At 38.0% G+C, this 13,529-nt stretch overlaps 1 protein-coding gene across 1 annotated transcript; it reads right to left on the minus strand.

The window, feature by feature from the left end:
* Window positions 1–8,787: 8,787 nt before the first annotated feature.
* Window positions 8,788–13,056, minus strand: LOC121392679 (vacuolar membrane protein Kpol_1003p17-like). Its single transcript, XM_041523787.1, has 3 exons — window positions 12,689–13,056; window positions 11,350–11,428; window positions 8,788–10,512 (listed from the first exon to the last, which is right to left on the minus strand). The coding sequence occupies exons 1-3, from the start codon at window positions 13,008–13,010 to the stop codon at window positions 9,783–9,785; spliced, it is 1,131 nt and encodes a 376-aa protein (XP_041379721.1). The 5' UTR covers window positions 13,011–13,056; the 3' UTR covers window positions 8,788–9,782.
* Window positions 13,057–13,529: the final 473 nt, after the last annotated feature.

Consider the following 13,529-nt stretch of genomic DNA (forward strand, 5'->3'; position numbering starts at 1 on the left):
AACGTCCGTCAGAGCACCATTCACGTCTCTGGGACAGGTACCAGCAGTTTTAATCAGCTGCCGACCTGCCCAGAAGTGGAAGACCTCGCATAACAACTGCAGCACAAGATCGCTACATCCGGGTTCTGCATTTGCGTCACCGAACTGCGACAGTAACGAACACTGCTGGACGCATACCTGGTTTGAGAAGGGTGTCTGCACAAACCATTCGGAACCGACTTCGAGAAGCTGGTTTACGGGCTAGGAGACCGTATGTTGGCCCAATCCTGCGACGTCAACATCGACATTTACGTGTTCGCTGGTGCACGAATGTACAGGGGTGGAACTTGGACGACAATGTGCTTACAGACGCCGCAATAAACGTTTTGCCAACAACTGCGTTGTCCAAGTTGACAGATTCGGTGGAGGGAGTGTCATGATGTGGGGAGTCATCTTATACACCGGCAGAAGTGAACTTGTGTTCGTACAAGGCAACCTGACAGCTGTACGCTTCCAGGATGACCTAAAGAACTCTTTCAGCAGGACAATGCCAGACCGCATACGACACGTGTAGCAATAGATTTCCTACAGAATGAGAACATTAATGTGCTGCCATGGCTATCAAGATCGCCATATCTCAACTACATTGAACATCTATGGGACGAACTGGACAGACGCGTACGTCAGCGTGACCCGGAGCCTCAAACGCTTCCGCAACTGTCATATGCACTGCAGGAAGAATGGGCTAGGATTCCACGTGTCCGGATTCAGAGACTCATTCAGTCTATGTCAAGGAGATGTTGCGCAGTGACTGCTGCTGCTGGTGGCCATACAAAGTACTGATTTCAGCGCCCTCGTGCGACACTGTTTGGTGTTTTTATTTTGGAGAGGGATAGGGGTAAACCGTCATCAGAGACGGTCCTTCACATATTGCAACAGCAATGCAATTGACACATGTCGATCAAAGTGTGTTATAGTCTGTTCCAATAAAGTGCACAAATCACCTGTTTACTGACATCTTTCTTTTAGTTCCAAGAGTAAACACCACCTTGTACATCAATGAGACCCTAAACAAGTAAATGCTAAATTAGGTAGAGTATCATTAAATTGATATTTACAAAATATTTACTTTTCAGTTTAATATGAAAGACATAATCGATGAAAATTATTTTTATTCTGTTTCCGACACTACTTTAGATTTGTCGCCGACAATGTGTACACAGGGCCGTAAAAAGCTTAGCTTAGCTTAGTAACTGGTTTAACGTGTCCATATACCACTAGGGTTTCGAACGCGCCTATCCGGACTCCGGCCTCCGATAGGATCGGGTGTCTGACTCGGGACAGGGATAACCTAACAAATAGGGGAAATTTTGAATATTAACGCCAAAAGTATAAAAAGGGGAGAGTTGGAGTTAAAAAGTTTTGGCTGCGCCCTTAAAGAAAAATATCAACATTCCTAACCTATATAAATTATTAATATAATATATTTTCGGCGCAAATTTAGATGGGCTGGTCTAAAATTATTAATAATTATTAACCAATATTCATTAAGCCCATGGGAGGTTAAGAGGAAAGGGGCTGCCAATCATATTTTAAACATTGGTTTGACCAGGTGAGGGTCGGGAGGGAGGGGAGGCTGGCCCTACACAAAACCTAAGGCCGAACCGCCTACGCATATAGCCCCAAAGAATGCCCTAACTCCCGGCATCCCATCACCCCCACCCCCCACCGTGTCCAACCGCAGTTCAGTCCAATCCTGGCAGCTTACTAGTTGTTTAGGAAGTTATTATAACTTCCCAAACCGGCGTCACTTGAAGAGTGACGCCAAAGGGTTATAAGAGTTTAATCGCTGGTGCCACTAGGAGAGTGGCGCAAAACATCCAGCGATGATTAATTTAATATTTCATTTTAAGTACCAAGCCTGCCAGAAGGAGAGAGGTGAACCCGGCCGATCCATGGAAAAATAGGCGACTCCTCAGTTGTCCTCCAAAACAACACGATTACGTTATTTAGAAGACGCGGTGAACACTTTAATTTATAATACCTAGGGCAGTAGACGAGGTAATATTAACCAAGCCACTACCAAAGGCACAGACCAGACACCTGCCCTATTAAATTACATAAAAATTTTTTATTTTATTAAAAATATAAAATAATGATTAAAATATGGATAAAATATACATAAACATAAACCTATCAAATTTATTTACAAAAAAATAAATAATAATAATAATAATACATTTTTTTTTTTAAATATAAAAATATAAAAATAAAAAACATAAATAAATAAATAAAAGGACCCCCCCCAAAATAAATAAAAAATAAAAATAAATAAAACACACCAAAAAACAACAACAACAAAACCCCCACCATTGGTGTACATGAAAGGACCGGAACAGTAATTGAAGGGACATGAAATGCGTCAATGAATTAAAACAAAACGTCTTTACCTTGACCACCCGTGATGTTTAAACTGATGCAGTACGTAATATTCTCGTGTCCAGCTATCGTCGTCAGTTTAATTAGAAATCCTGTATTGTCAAGATTCCGCCGATACATTGGAATAGTTGTAATAGGCTTACAATTATAAGCAACTGGCCGTTGTGATGATATGTACACTGTTGATGTACAGTTTTTGTCTGGAAGTGTAACAGGGTTTATACCAATCTGAAGGTCTTGTCTTGTCATAAGCGAACACGTGCAATTGACTGGTTTGTTGGCAGATACGAACGCGTCGAGGAATAGTCCTTGAACACCACTGACAGCCTCGTCGTTACACATGTGTATCACTAAAATGAATAATAATAAATAAATATGTATGTATGTATGTAAGTATGCATGTTTGTGTGTGTGTGTGTATGTGTGTGTGTGCGCGCGTGTGTGTGTGTGTGTGTTTGTATGCGCATGTGTGCGTGCGTGTGTGTGTATGTATGTATGTATGTATATATATTTATATATACATATATACATACATACATACGTGTGTGTGTGTGTGTGTGTGTGTATGTGTGTGTGTGTGTATTTGTATGCGTGTGTGTGCGAGTGTGTGAATGTGTATGTATGACAGTATGTGTATATATATATATATATATATATATATATATATGTATGTATGTATGTATGTATGTATGTATGTATGTATATACATATACATACATACATACATACATACATACATACATACATACACACATTTCCGTACGCATGTCAAAAAAACGCGTAACGAATTTATTACCTTTTAGATCTTTGTTTATATAATTAAACTAAAATTACACAAACAGTCAAACTTTCAAATAAAGTGCACACACATTGTGAGTTTGAGTTTAATAATAACATAACATAACATCAAATTCCTGAAAATATATTGGCTTTTTTTTTGTAAACAAATAACTTAGTTGCTATGCAAGGTATTTACAGCTTTTTTGTTAGCTGTTTGGGTATCAAGAGTGTCAACAAGGATTCCGGGTGGTTTTACCCTGAACTGATTTTTAGCTGTTTTTGGCAAAGGCAGACAACTCTTAGCGCCTTATTATATTGCGTGTTTTAAACGTTTACGATTATGTTGTAATCGGTTCGGGAGAACAAAATTGAACACCCGCAGCCGAACAAAATATTTGTCGTGTTGTACTAACTTGTAGAACCTGTAAAAAAAAAAGCATGTCGAGTTATTACTTAAAATATGTTCGCGATAATTAACCTAAGTTCTGACACGGTAACTTATTACGCAATGCTATATTCTAGCATTAGATTTTAATACGCGAAAAACTCTACAATCTAGCATATTTTGTGGTCAAACGTGCTCAAGAAATCTTCAAATAAACAGTATAAATACAATGTATCGAATTATGGTATTCCCATTTATAATGAATTCAAGTCTTTTAACAGATTTAATCAGAGAGGTGTGTTGGAGAAAATTTCGTCGGTCTCCTCCACAGTTTGTGTTTTCGTACAACCAGTCGAGCAAGTCACGTGATACTTCGTACACCCCGGCAAATCCTGTATTTTCCTGCAAATGAGACGGTGTACTTGTGGTATGCATTGTCTATTGACCAATCAGAACGCATGTCATTTATCTAAAGGGTAATAAATGTATGTACGAATGTATGTTTGTGAATGGGTGTTTTTGTGTGTATGCGAATGTGTGTATGTGCGTGAATCTTTGCCTATGTATGTATGCATGCTTGTTTTTGTGTATGTGTTAATTATAAAATTATATAAGCAGTACACAAAAGTATAATTATCATAATAATAACTATACTGAGAGTACTCTTCTAAAGCAATACATGTTCCATACTGAGATCAACATATTTTCGTACATTACATGTATCTCCTAAACTCAAGAACAATAATTCTATGACAAATTATTAAATCGAAATGAAAGTTAAACTGGATCTGTACATGATAAAACTATCTTCAAGCATTACAAATATTGCTTTTAAAACTCATAAAGTTTCTTATCTCATAAGTTCAAAGGTCATAACTGCTTGAAAGATTGATAAATTGCTATGAAAGTTAAACTTGATCTGTAACAGAACATGATAAAGCTATCTTCAAGCATTGCAAATATTGTTGTTTAAACCTCCGGAAATAAAGTTTCTTATCTCATAAGTTCAAGGGTCATAACTGCTTGAAAAATTGATAAATTGCTATGAAAGTCAAACTTGATCTGTAACAGATTCAGCTCAATACATTAAGGCATTTCTAAAAAAGACCCGTAATTTTCGTATCTCCTAACCCTGACAACCGGCCTCAGTGGCGTCGTGGTTAGGCCATTGGTCTACAAGTTGGTAGGTACTGGGTTCGGATCCCAGTCGAGACATGGGATTTTTAATCCAGATACCGACTTGAAACCCAGAGTGAGTGCTCCGCAAGGCTCAATGGGTAGCTGTAAACCACTTACACAGACCAGTGATCCATAACTGGTTCAACAAAGGCCATGGTTTTTGCTATCCTGCCTGTGGAAAGCGCAAATAAAATATCCCTTGCTGCCTGTCGTAAAATAGTAGCCTATGTGGCGACAGCGGGTTTCCTCTAAAAACAGTGTCAGAATGACCATATGTTTGGCGTCCAATAGCTGACGATAAGATACAAAAGTCAATGTGCTCTAGTGGTGTCGTTAAATAAAACAAACTTTAAAAAGTAACCCTGACAAAAATGGGTAAATCGCCATGTATGTCAAATTTGATCTGTAACAGTGTATGCTATAACTGTACAAAAACATTCAACTCAATATCTCAAAGCGTTGTAAAAAATCATCCGGAAAACTATAATTTTATGTGAGAGAGATGGACGGACAGACAGACAGACAGACAGACAGACAGAAGGACGGAGATGAAACCTAGTCTCTTCCGGTAGAACCGGTAGTTTCGAACAATTGCGCTATGTTTAACGTTAAATACATGTACCATTACATTGATATTTAACCGGAACATTATTGCAAGGGGGTGCTGTCGGGTTTCTTCCTGTAGTGTGTGTATTATTGATTAATATATGGAATATGTGTTATTGGTATTTAACGTCAAACATACGGTTATTGTTATCTCCAACGGCAGAGAGCTATCATGACCGTCCAAATGTTCGTCTGGCTCTCGAACGGCAGACTACTCGGGCTACACAACTTGATAAATTGTCGAGGGTATGTATCGGCCAGTATTGAAAACCGGTTCGGTAGGTTTTTTTTATTATGGTTTTAAATTTACAAAATATGATATGCAGGTACATGGTCGTGTCTGAAATTATGCTATGCATGGAGGAGATATTTGAAGTGCGTAGTGGTGAACTCTTAATACCAGTGTTTTTTGACACGAGACACAATCGTGTTATTCATTAGCCACGGTATAAGTTTTATATTAAGGCAATGCGGAGTAAAATATACACCTGGCAAAAAGTTAAACGTTTCCTGCTATTATAGTCATGAGGTTTGAATTCCTGTAAACTGTTCCGAAATGTTTGGTATAGAAATCAGAGCATGAACAATTGTCTGAAAACCTAATTCTTTGTCGATATATAATAATATAAGGAAAATATTTATGGCATTTTTAGGAGCGCTATTCGTTATATTGGTGAATATTTCATTGCGTGTATTGCTCGCACAACTGGTAAGTGACTTTAATTATGAAGCTGGAGGGTACCCTGGACAGTTGTGGCTGGTAAATTGTAACTGAAAATGTCCGTCTTGGCTCGAATATGTTTTTTTCTGTGACGAGACTGTCAGTAACTTATTCATAGAACTCTTTACCTTTTTGTGGGCGGAATTTAGCTCAGTCGGTTGAGTGTTCTCTTGAGGTGCTTGCGTCGCAGGATCGAACCACCTCGGTGGATTAGCTGATTTTTTTCTCGTTCCAACCAGTGCACCACAACTGGACAAAGGTCGTGGCATGTGTTTTCCTGTCTGTGGCAAAGTGCATATAAAAGACCCCTTGAAGCATGAAGACAAAAATTAGCGGGTTTCTTCCGATGACTACGTGACAGAATTACCAAATGTTTGACATCCAATAGCCGTTGATTAATTAATCAATGTGCTTCAGTGGTGTCGTTAAACAAAACAAACTTCTGTAGGCCTACCTTTCCCCCAGATGTATATGACAGAAAGTGGGCGGGGGTAGGGAGAAGGCGAGATCGCCCGCACTGGCAGGTACAAGGGAGCACCGGTGTTGGTAGCGGGCGAGGTGGCGGTGTTTGGTGCTATGAGATTTGCAATATCGTCTTATAGGAATTTAGGAGCCAATTCGAAAGGTAAGTTGTGAATTCATTATGGTGATTTAACGGGTAATATGGAGAGGTTCGCCGAAAGAAAAAGTTGAGCTAATTTGTTTTTGTCACCGGCTTCGGTGGTATCGTGGTTAAGCCATCGGACATAAGGCTGGTAGGTACTGGATTCGCACCCAAAGCGAGTTTTAACGACTCAATGGGTAGGTGTAAGACAACTATACCCTCTTCTCTCTCACTAACCATTAACAACCAACCACTGTTCTGGACAGACAGCCCAGATAGTTGAGGTGTGTGTCCAGGACAGCGTGCTTGAACCTTCAAGGGACATTCCTGAGTTTGCTGCATTGTAAGATGTTTCCGACTAATCAACTATTTCTACGATTAAACTTACATATTAAATATATTTTCTTGTTTACAATATCAGTGTCTGTATATTCAATGTGTTTCTGGTCGTTTTAATAGTAATAAGAAGCTCAAACTGGATTTGGTCTTCAAATAATTACGAAAAAAAATATTTTAGGAAATTAAATGAAATTTAACCTAGTACAAATATTAGAACAATCAGACACATGTTTTATATACAGCCTCTAATACTGTATGCAGAAAAATATATTTGATATCTAATTACAATCGTTAAAAAGTCTCTTTTAGTCGATAACATCTTAAAAATTACAGCAAACTCAGGAATGTCCCTTTAATTGGATATAAGCACGGAAATGAGTTGAAATGAAATGAAAATGGTTTTGGCTTCATTTTATCTAATGAGCAGCTCGTTGCTGGAACCCACATCTCTCTTCTCTAGCATTCTATAATAGGCGTCCATTTCAATAACTCAAACACGTTATTTGAGCACCATTTTGTTCAGCATTACCACACGGATCACGTTTTTAGTAATATATTAAACAAATGAATTTCTGAGGATTTGGTGTCCTTTGTAAACTTTATTCTTCGTGTATAAGCATTAATAATTATGCATTTATAAATGAGACACATGCAATGAAATAAAACTAATCTGAATAAAAACTAATTAAAAGTAAAAACAAACAGAACAAGCAAACACACGCACATACATACCCGGCGCGGATCCAGGATTTTTAATAGAGTGAGCCCAAAACTCGTTGTAGGTTGTGAAAATAGAATTTAAAGGTCCTTGACAGGTGGACGGGATGACTACATTTGTTGTGTATTCTGTAATATATATTATTTCACCAAAAATAGGGGGGCCGGACCCCTTGTATGCGCTCCTGCATACACGCACATATATCACAAAGAAAGACGCGTGCGCGCACACACACTACCACAAGATTTGGTAACAACTACAAAAGACGAACAACAACAACAAACCCCCAAAACATCAACAGTAACAACAAAGAAACACGAATTTAAAGTGTAGAACTGAATTTACCAAAACACACACACACACACACACACACACACACACACAGACACACACACACACACACACACACACACACATGCACATACACATACGCACACACACACACACACGCAAAACACAGATAAACACACACACATACACACACACACACACAGAAGGACAGTCAAATATAATTAAAAACCTCAGCACTTTTTACCATTTTAAGGTTACTTAAAATATTAACCAGGTCAGGTACAATTATAAAAATCGAAATATGTACAAATGGGTTAGTAATATATATTTTTTTATTATTATTATTATCATTATCATTATCATGTCATTAAATATAAGTCAATTAAAAACATAAAACAATTTTAGGACAAACAATGAACGAAACAACGGACCATTACGTTTGTTATTAAGCAAAATATGTTTTAGATAAACCAGTTTATGTGAATACGAGTTCCATACAGTTAAAGTTTGTTTTGTTTAACGACACCACTAGAGCACATTGGTTTATTAATCATCGGCTATTGGATGTCAAACATTTTGTAATTTTGACATATAGTTTTCGAGAGGAAACCCGCTACAATTTTCCGTTTGTAGCAAGGGATCTTTTATATGCACCATCTCAAAGACAGGATAGCGCATTCTACGACCATTGATATACCAGTCGTGGTGCACTGGTTGGAACGAGAAATAGCCTAATGGGTCCACCGACGAGGATCGATCCTAGACCGACCGCAGATCAAGCGAGCGATTTACCACTGGGCTACATCCCGCCTCAGTTCCAAACAGAAACATGTACACGGATCTCGCCGATCCTTAAGAAGGCTACACAAAGAACTTGTAAAGCCAGCCTTAATATTATACTAGTTACAAGAAGTTAAGGGCCACATGGACACTGCATCTGAGGTGGGGATGATCTGTGTCAGAGGTATGGAAACCCTCTTTCAGTTAATGGATGATGAATAGCTCACTTCCAGGCATCTCGCTACTTGTCTCATTCGATATGTTCAGCCACAGTCCAGAATGCTCAGTTTATGTCTTGATGGCATGGGTATCCGAAGCCAAATTTCGAAGGAATTTATACCCTTCCAAACTAATCAAACATGAAACGTGTTAACATAAATATGGAATTATGACCTGAATAGTCTGCATAAAATGTTTCGAAACGTCAAACAGTCATGGATGTTTTACGCAGGTTCCACACGCTTTCTGCCGACAAACCCCCCCCCCCCAAAAAAAAACCCACAAAAAACAAGCTGTGAGTAAAAGGCTCCTGTAAATGCAATCTAAAATGCTTATCCACGCTGCAACCTAACTATCCTTACCTATCACCGCCCCTGAATTTGTTTTATTATTTATTTATTTTTTAAATAAGGTCAAATTTGATATTGTCTCTTAACTTGTTGTGACTAGAATAATACTGACCTTGGAATGATGGAGGTTGGACGATGAGATTGTTGGAAGATCACAGAACAGTTATATAACTGCATCAAACCTGTGACAAACAAAAGGGTGGGGAGAAGGTGATGTGATACTACATATGTGAAAAATAATGGCACAAAAGGCCCATTATGAACACGAAATAATGGAATCGGTGAGTCAGACACAGTGCTTAGAAAATGTCTGTTTAAGAGTACTGACATAGGCTAACAGTACCCACTGTGCTCCTACCCATTTCCCTATCCAGCGATCTACACAGAACTATTTAACACACTTTAGAATACAGAACACGATCCTCCTCTGTTGCAACCGAGTCTGTCTTTTCATCCCCTCCTGTGGCTCCCTTTGGTTCGTCTGTGTTTTCATCAAATTCCACCTCAGTATAAATGAGTCCAGGTGAACCTTTAGGGATGTTCGGATTATTCCCAGACTTCTTCGGTTTCCGAACTTCAGTATAGACATCACCAGTTACCTCAGACTCGGGACCTTGACCTTTAGATTCAGAACTCGTCCCGCCTGACTTCTTCTTTTTGTTTACCACGGCGTACAGTTCACCAGAAGGTTTAGCCTTCAACGGTTGTTTCCCCTTTTTAGGTTTGTCAACCACAGCATACAGCTCATTGACGTGCATAACTGGCATGTCGGCTTCATTCACAGATTTGGCCGGTTTCTTGTTTTTGTTAACCTTGGCGTACATGCTTGACACGTGATCGTGGTCAGGTTGTGGTTGTAACTCACCATGGTTACTTGTGCTCGGTGGCTTTGGCTTTAGGGCGACTTGCGGTTTGTAGGTAATATCGCCAGCTCCATCATCAATAGACGCATAGTCGTCTGATGGAGAGCAAATCGTCTGGTTGCCAGTCTGGGTTTGGTCTGCTGAAACTCCTGGATGTTTTCCAGATGACTTGGTGTTGTGGTATTTGTACGGATCCGCGTCCATGTTGCAGTAACCTCCATCGTTATCTGAATTAGGTTCGTGTTTGCTGCGTCTCTTCCTTAATCAAAGAAAAACATATTTGTCAATGTTTTAAAGTTTTATTAATACAGTAAGTTTCATTTTGTGTATAACAAGAAAGAAATGTTTTATTTAACGACGCACTCAACACATTTTATTTACGGTTATATGGCGCCAGACATATGGTTAAGGACCACACAGATTTTGAGAGGAAACCCGCTGTCGCCACTACATGGGCTACTCTTTCCGATTCGCAGCAAGGGATCTTTTATTTGCGCTTCCCACAGGCAGGATAGCACAAACCATGGCCTTTGTTGAACCAGTTATGGATCACTGGTCGGTGCAAGTGGTTTACACCTACCCATTGAGCCTTGCGGAGCACTCACTCAGGGTTTGGAGTCGGTATCTGGATTAAAAATCCCATGCCTCGACTGGGATCCGAACCCAGTACCTACCAGCCTGTAGAGCGATGACCTAACCACTACGCCACCGAGGCCGGTTTGTGTATAACAATGTATACTTAACCTTTACCATTTTTACTGCTAACAACATATTCGCTGCTGTAAAATGATATATATATATATATATATATATATATATATATATATATATATATATATATATATATATATATATATATAGAGAGAGAGAGAGAGAGAGAGAGAGAGAGATAGAGACAGACAGACAGACAGGCATGGAGAAGTACGAATGAACGTATGTTTTGCGAAGTGGGTGCAAGCAGCATATTCTAAAATTCCATAGCACAGAAGTATTTCTGGAAACAACAACAACAACAAAAAACCCACCCAAAACCCCCAACAAAATGAAATAAAAACCCCCAAAACACGTTATAATATATTTGGATGATTTTGTTTACCTTTTAACAAATACGACAATGACCAAGACTACCACGACAATGAGCACCACAGCGCCGACTCCTCCCGCTACAGCTGCAACTAAACACGAAACACACATGATAATATTTATACATTGATAATTGCAGTCGTTTCTATTACTATTTTTTGGTCAATAATTCCAATTTGGGTTGACCAAAAACACAAAGGAAAACTGATATGGAAATAACAAAAATGTTCGATCTCTATATGCTATTTATAAAGACAGTGGTCAAGATATATATCAAAACTTGTCGGGAACAGTAGTACATCAATGCTAAACTGTTCACACCTATTGAGCAAATATGGAACAAACGCGCAACCGACGATTGAAAATACATCAAACATGCCGTAACAAGTTAACAAAGCCACTTGGCATCCTTGATCTCGTCACGAGCCGACAGTGTCACCAACCGATGTCTGCTAAACTGTAGACGTCTACGTGTATTGCTTCTGAAAATAAGCCTTTACTCATTCAGTTGAAGGATTAACTTCAAATAATCAAGACTTTTGTTTTTATGGTATTTAGGAAAAGTCCAGGACAGAAGTAGGTACCAATTATACATGGCTTTAACCAGGGAATTTATGGTTATATGGCGTCAGACATATGGTTAAGGACCACACAAATATTGAGTAGTGCTGTTTTATTTCTATTTTATCCATGTTATAACAAACGGCACATAATAATAGAACTTTATTTTCCTTTTCTTTTTACGCCAAGCGAAATTTAAATTATTGACGCAGAACATTAAAATGGAAGACGGTATAATTGGTGTTATTAGTAATCAAGTAGTTTTATTTTTTCCAATACAGTAATGCATGGACACGTGCAATACGTTTGTTCTTTATTTGACTTCATGCCAGGTTTTTCACTTAGCTATGCTTATTTTTATTTCATTTTATATTATTTTATTTTATGTTTTTGTTGTTGATGGATTTGTTTTCGGCGTGTATTATTTTTCTGTATTTTCATTTTGTGTTTGTTTGTTTTTTGTTACATTCGTTTCGCTTCATTTTGTTTATTTATTTATTTTTTATGTTTTTAAATATTTATTCCAGTCCCTTATTTACATAACACACAACTTATGCTGAGAAAAATAAAATCAGCCGTGGACAACACCAGTATATGACAGTATTAGATTTCAAATAAAGTTTCATATAAATAATTATATATATATATAAACTATATCGTTTTGCTTTATTTTGTTTTCGTCTGTAATTTTGTTTACATGTTATTGTTTCCATAGCCTTTAACGGTTTTTCATCTGCTTTCTTTGTTTATTTTCTATTTCTAATTGCTTCGAGAATATGAGAAACCAGTACCTGGAAAAGCTTCTTGACTTGATGGTGAGTTCGTTTTCGGCGTGAGGATTGTCGAAACCTTTATCGTTGATTCTGATGATTGTGTCAGTATCAAATTCGATGCTTTTGTCGATTGTGTCGACATCGAACTCGATGCTTTTGTTGATTGCGTCGACATTGAACTCGATGATTTTGTTGATTGTGTCGACATCGAACTCGATGCTTTTGTTGATTGCGTCGATATTGAACTCGATGATTTTGTTGATTGTGTCGACATCGAACTCGATGCTTTTGTTGATTGCGTCGACATCGAACTCGATGATTTTGCCGATTGTGTCGACATCGGGACTGTGGTTTTGTCTCCTGACGAATAACATTGAAGACTCAAACTACCTACAGACATAAAAAAATAAAATAAAAAACACATCTGCTCATTACGATGAAATTAAAACTGGTTTAGAAACGTTAAATTCATTGTTATTTAATGTTGTTATTTAAAATATATTGAAATGTAATTGTACCAGATTTTATTACTGGGTCATTTATACTTACTTGATGCACATAGCAAGTAAGTTTCTTAATCTGATATTTACTTATTATCTCCAGACTAACTCTACTTTATATCAAGTATCTGTACCTGCACCAGCTGTAATGTGGAAATTGATGCAGTAAGAGATATCCACGCTGCGTGTCGCACTAGTTTGCAAAGTAATTGAGTACCCTTTGTTGTCAATATTTCGCGTATATCTTGTTACATTTCCACAATTTCTGCAATTATACACCAATGCCTTTTGGTGTTCAATTAGATATATATTTAATTGTGATTCACACATTTGTTCTGGAAGTGAAACCTGACTAATTC

The sequence above is a fragment of the Gigantopelta aegis genome, unplaced genomic scaffold, assembly GCF_016097555.1.
Source record: "Gigantopelta aegis isolate Gae_Host unplaced genomic scaffold, Gae_host_genome ctg4282_pilon_pilon:::debris, whole genome shotgun sequence".
NCBI classification, from domain to species: Eukaryota; Metazoa; Mollusca; class Gastropoda; order Neomphalida; family Peltospiridae; genus Gigantopelta; species Gigantopelta aegis.

What these genes read in the sequence shown, in the direction of transcription:
- LOC121392679 (XM_041523787.1), bottom strand. Translation starts at nt 13,010, where the DNA reads ATGTCGACACAATCGGCAAAATCATCGAGTTCGATGTCGACGCAATCA. An exon ending in AAGTCAAGAAGCTTTTCCAG is followed by an intron (nt 11,429 to 12,688) that starts GTACTGGTTTCT and finishes TTTCGTGTTTAG; the next exon opens with TTGCAGCTGTAGCGGGAGGA. An exon ending in ATTGTCGTATTTGTTAAAAG is followed by an intron (nt 10,513 to 11,349) that starts GTAAACAAAATC and finishes TCTTTGATTAAG; the next exon opens with GAAGAGACGCAGCAAACACG.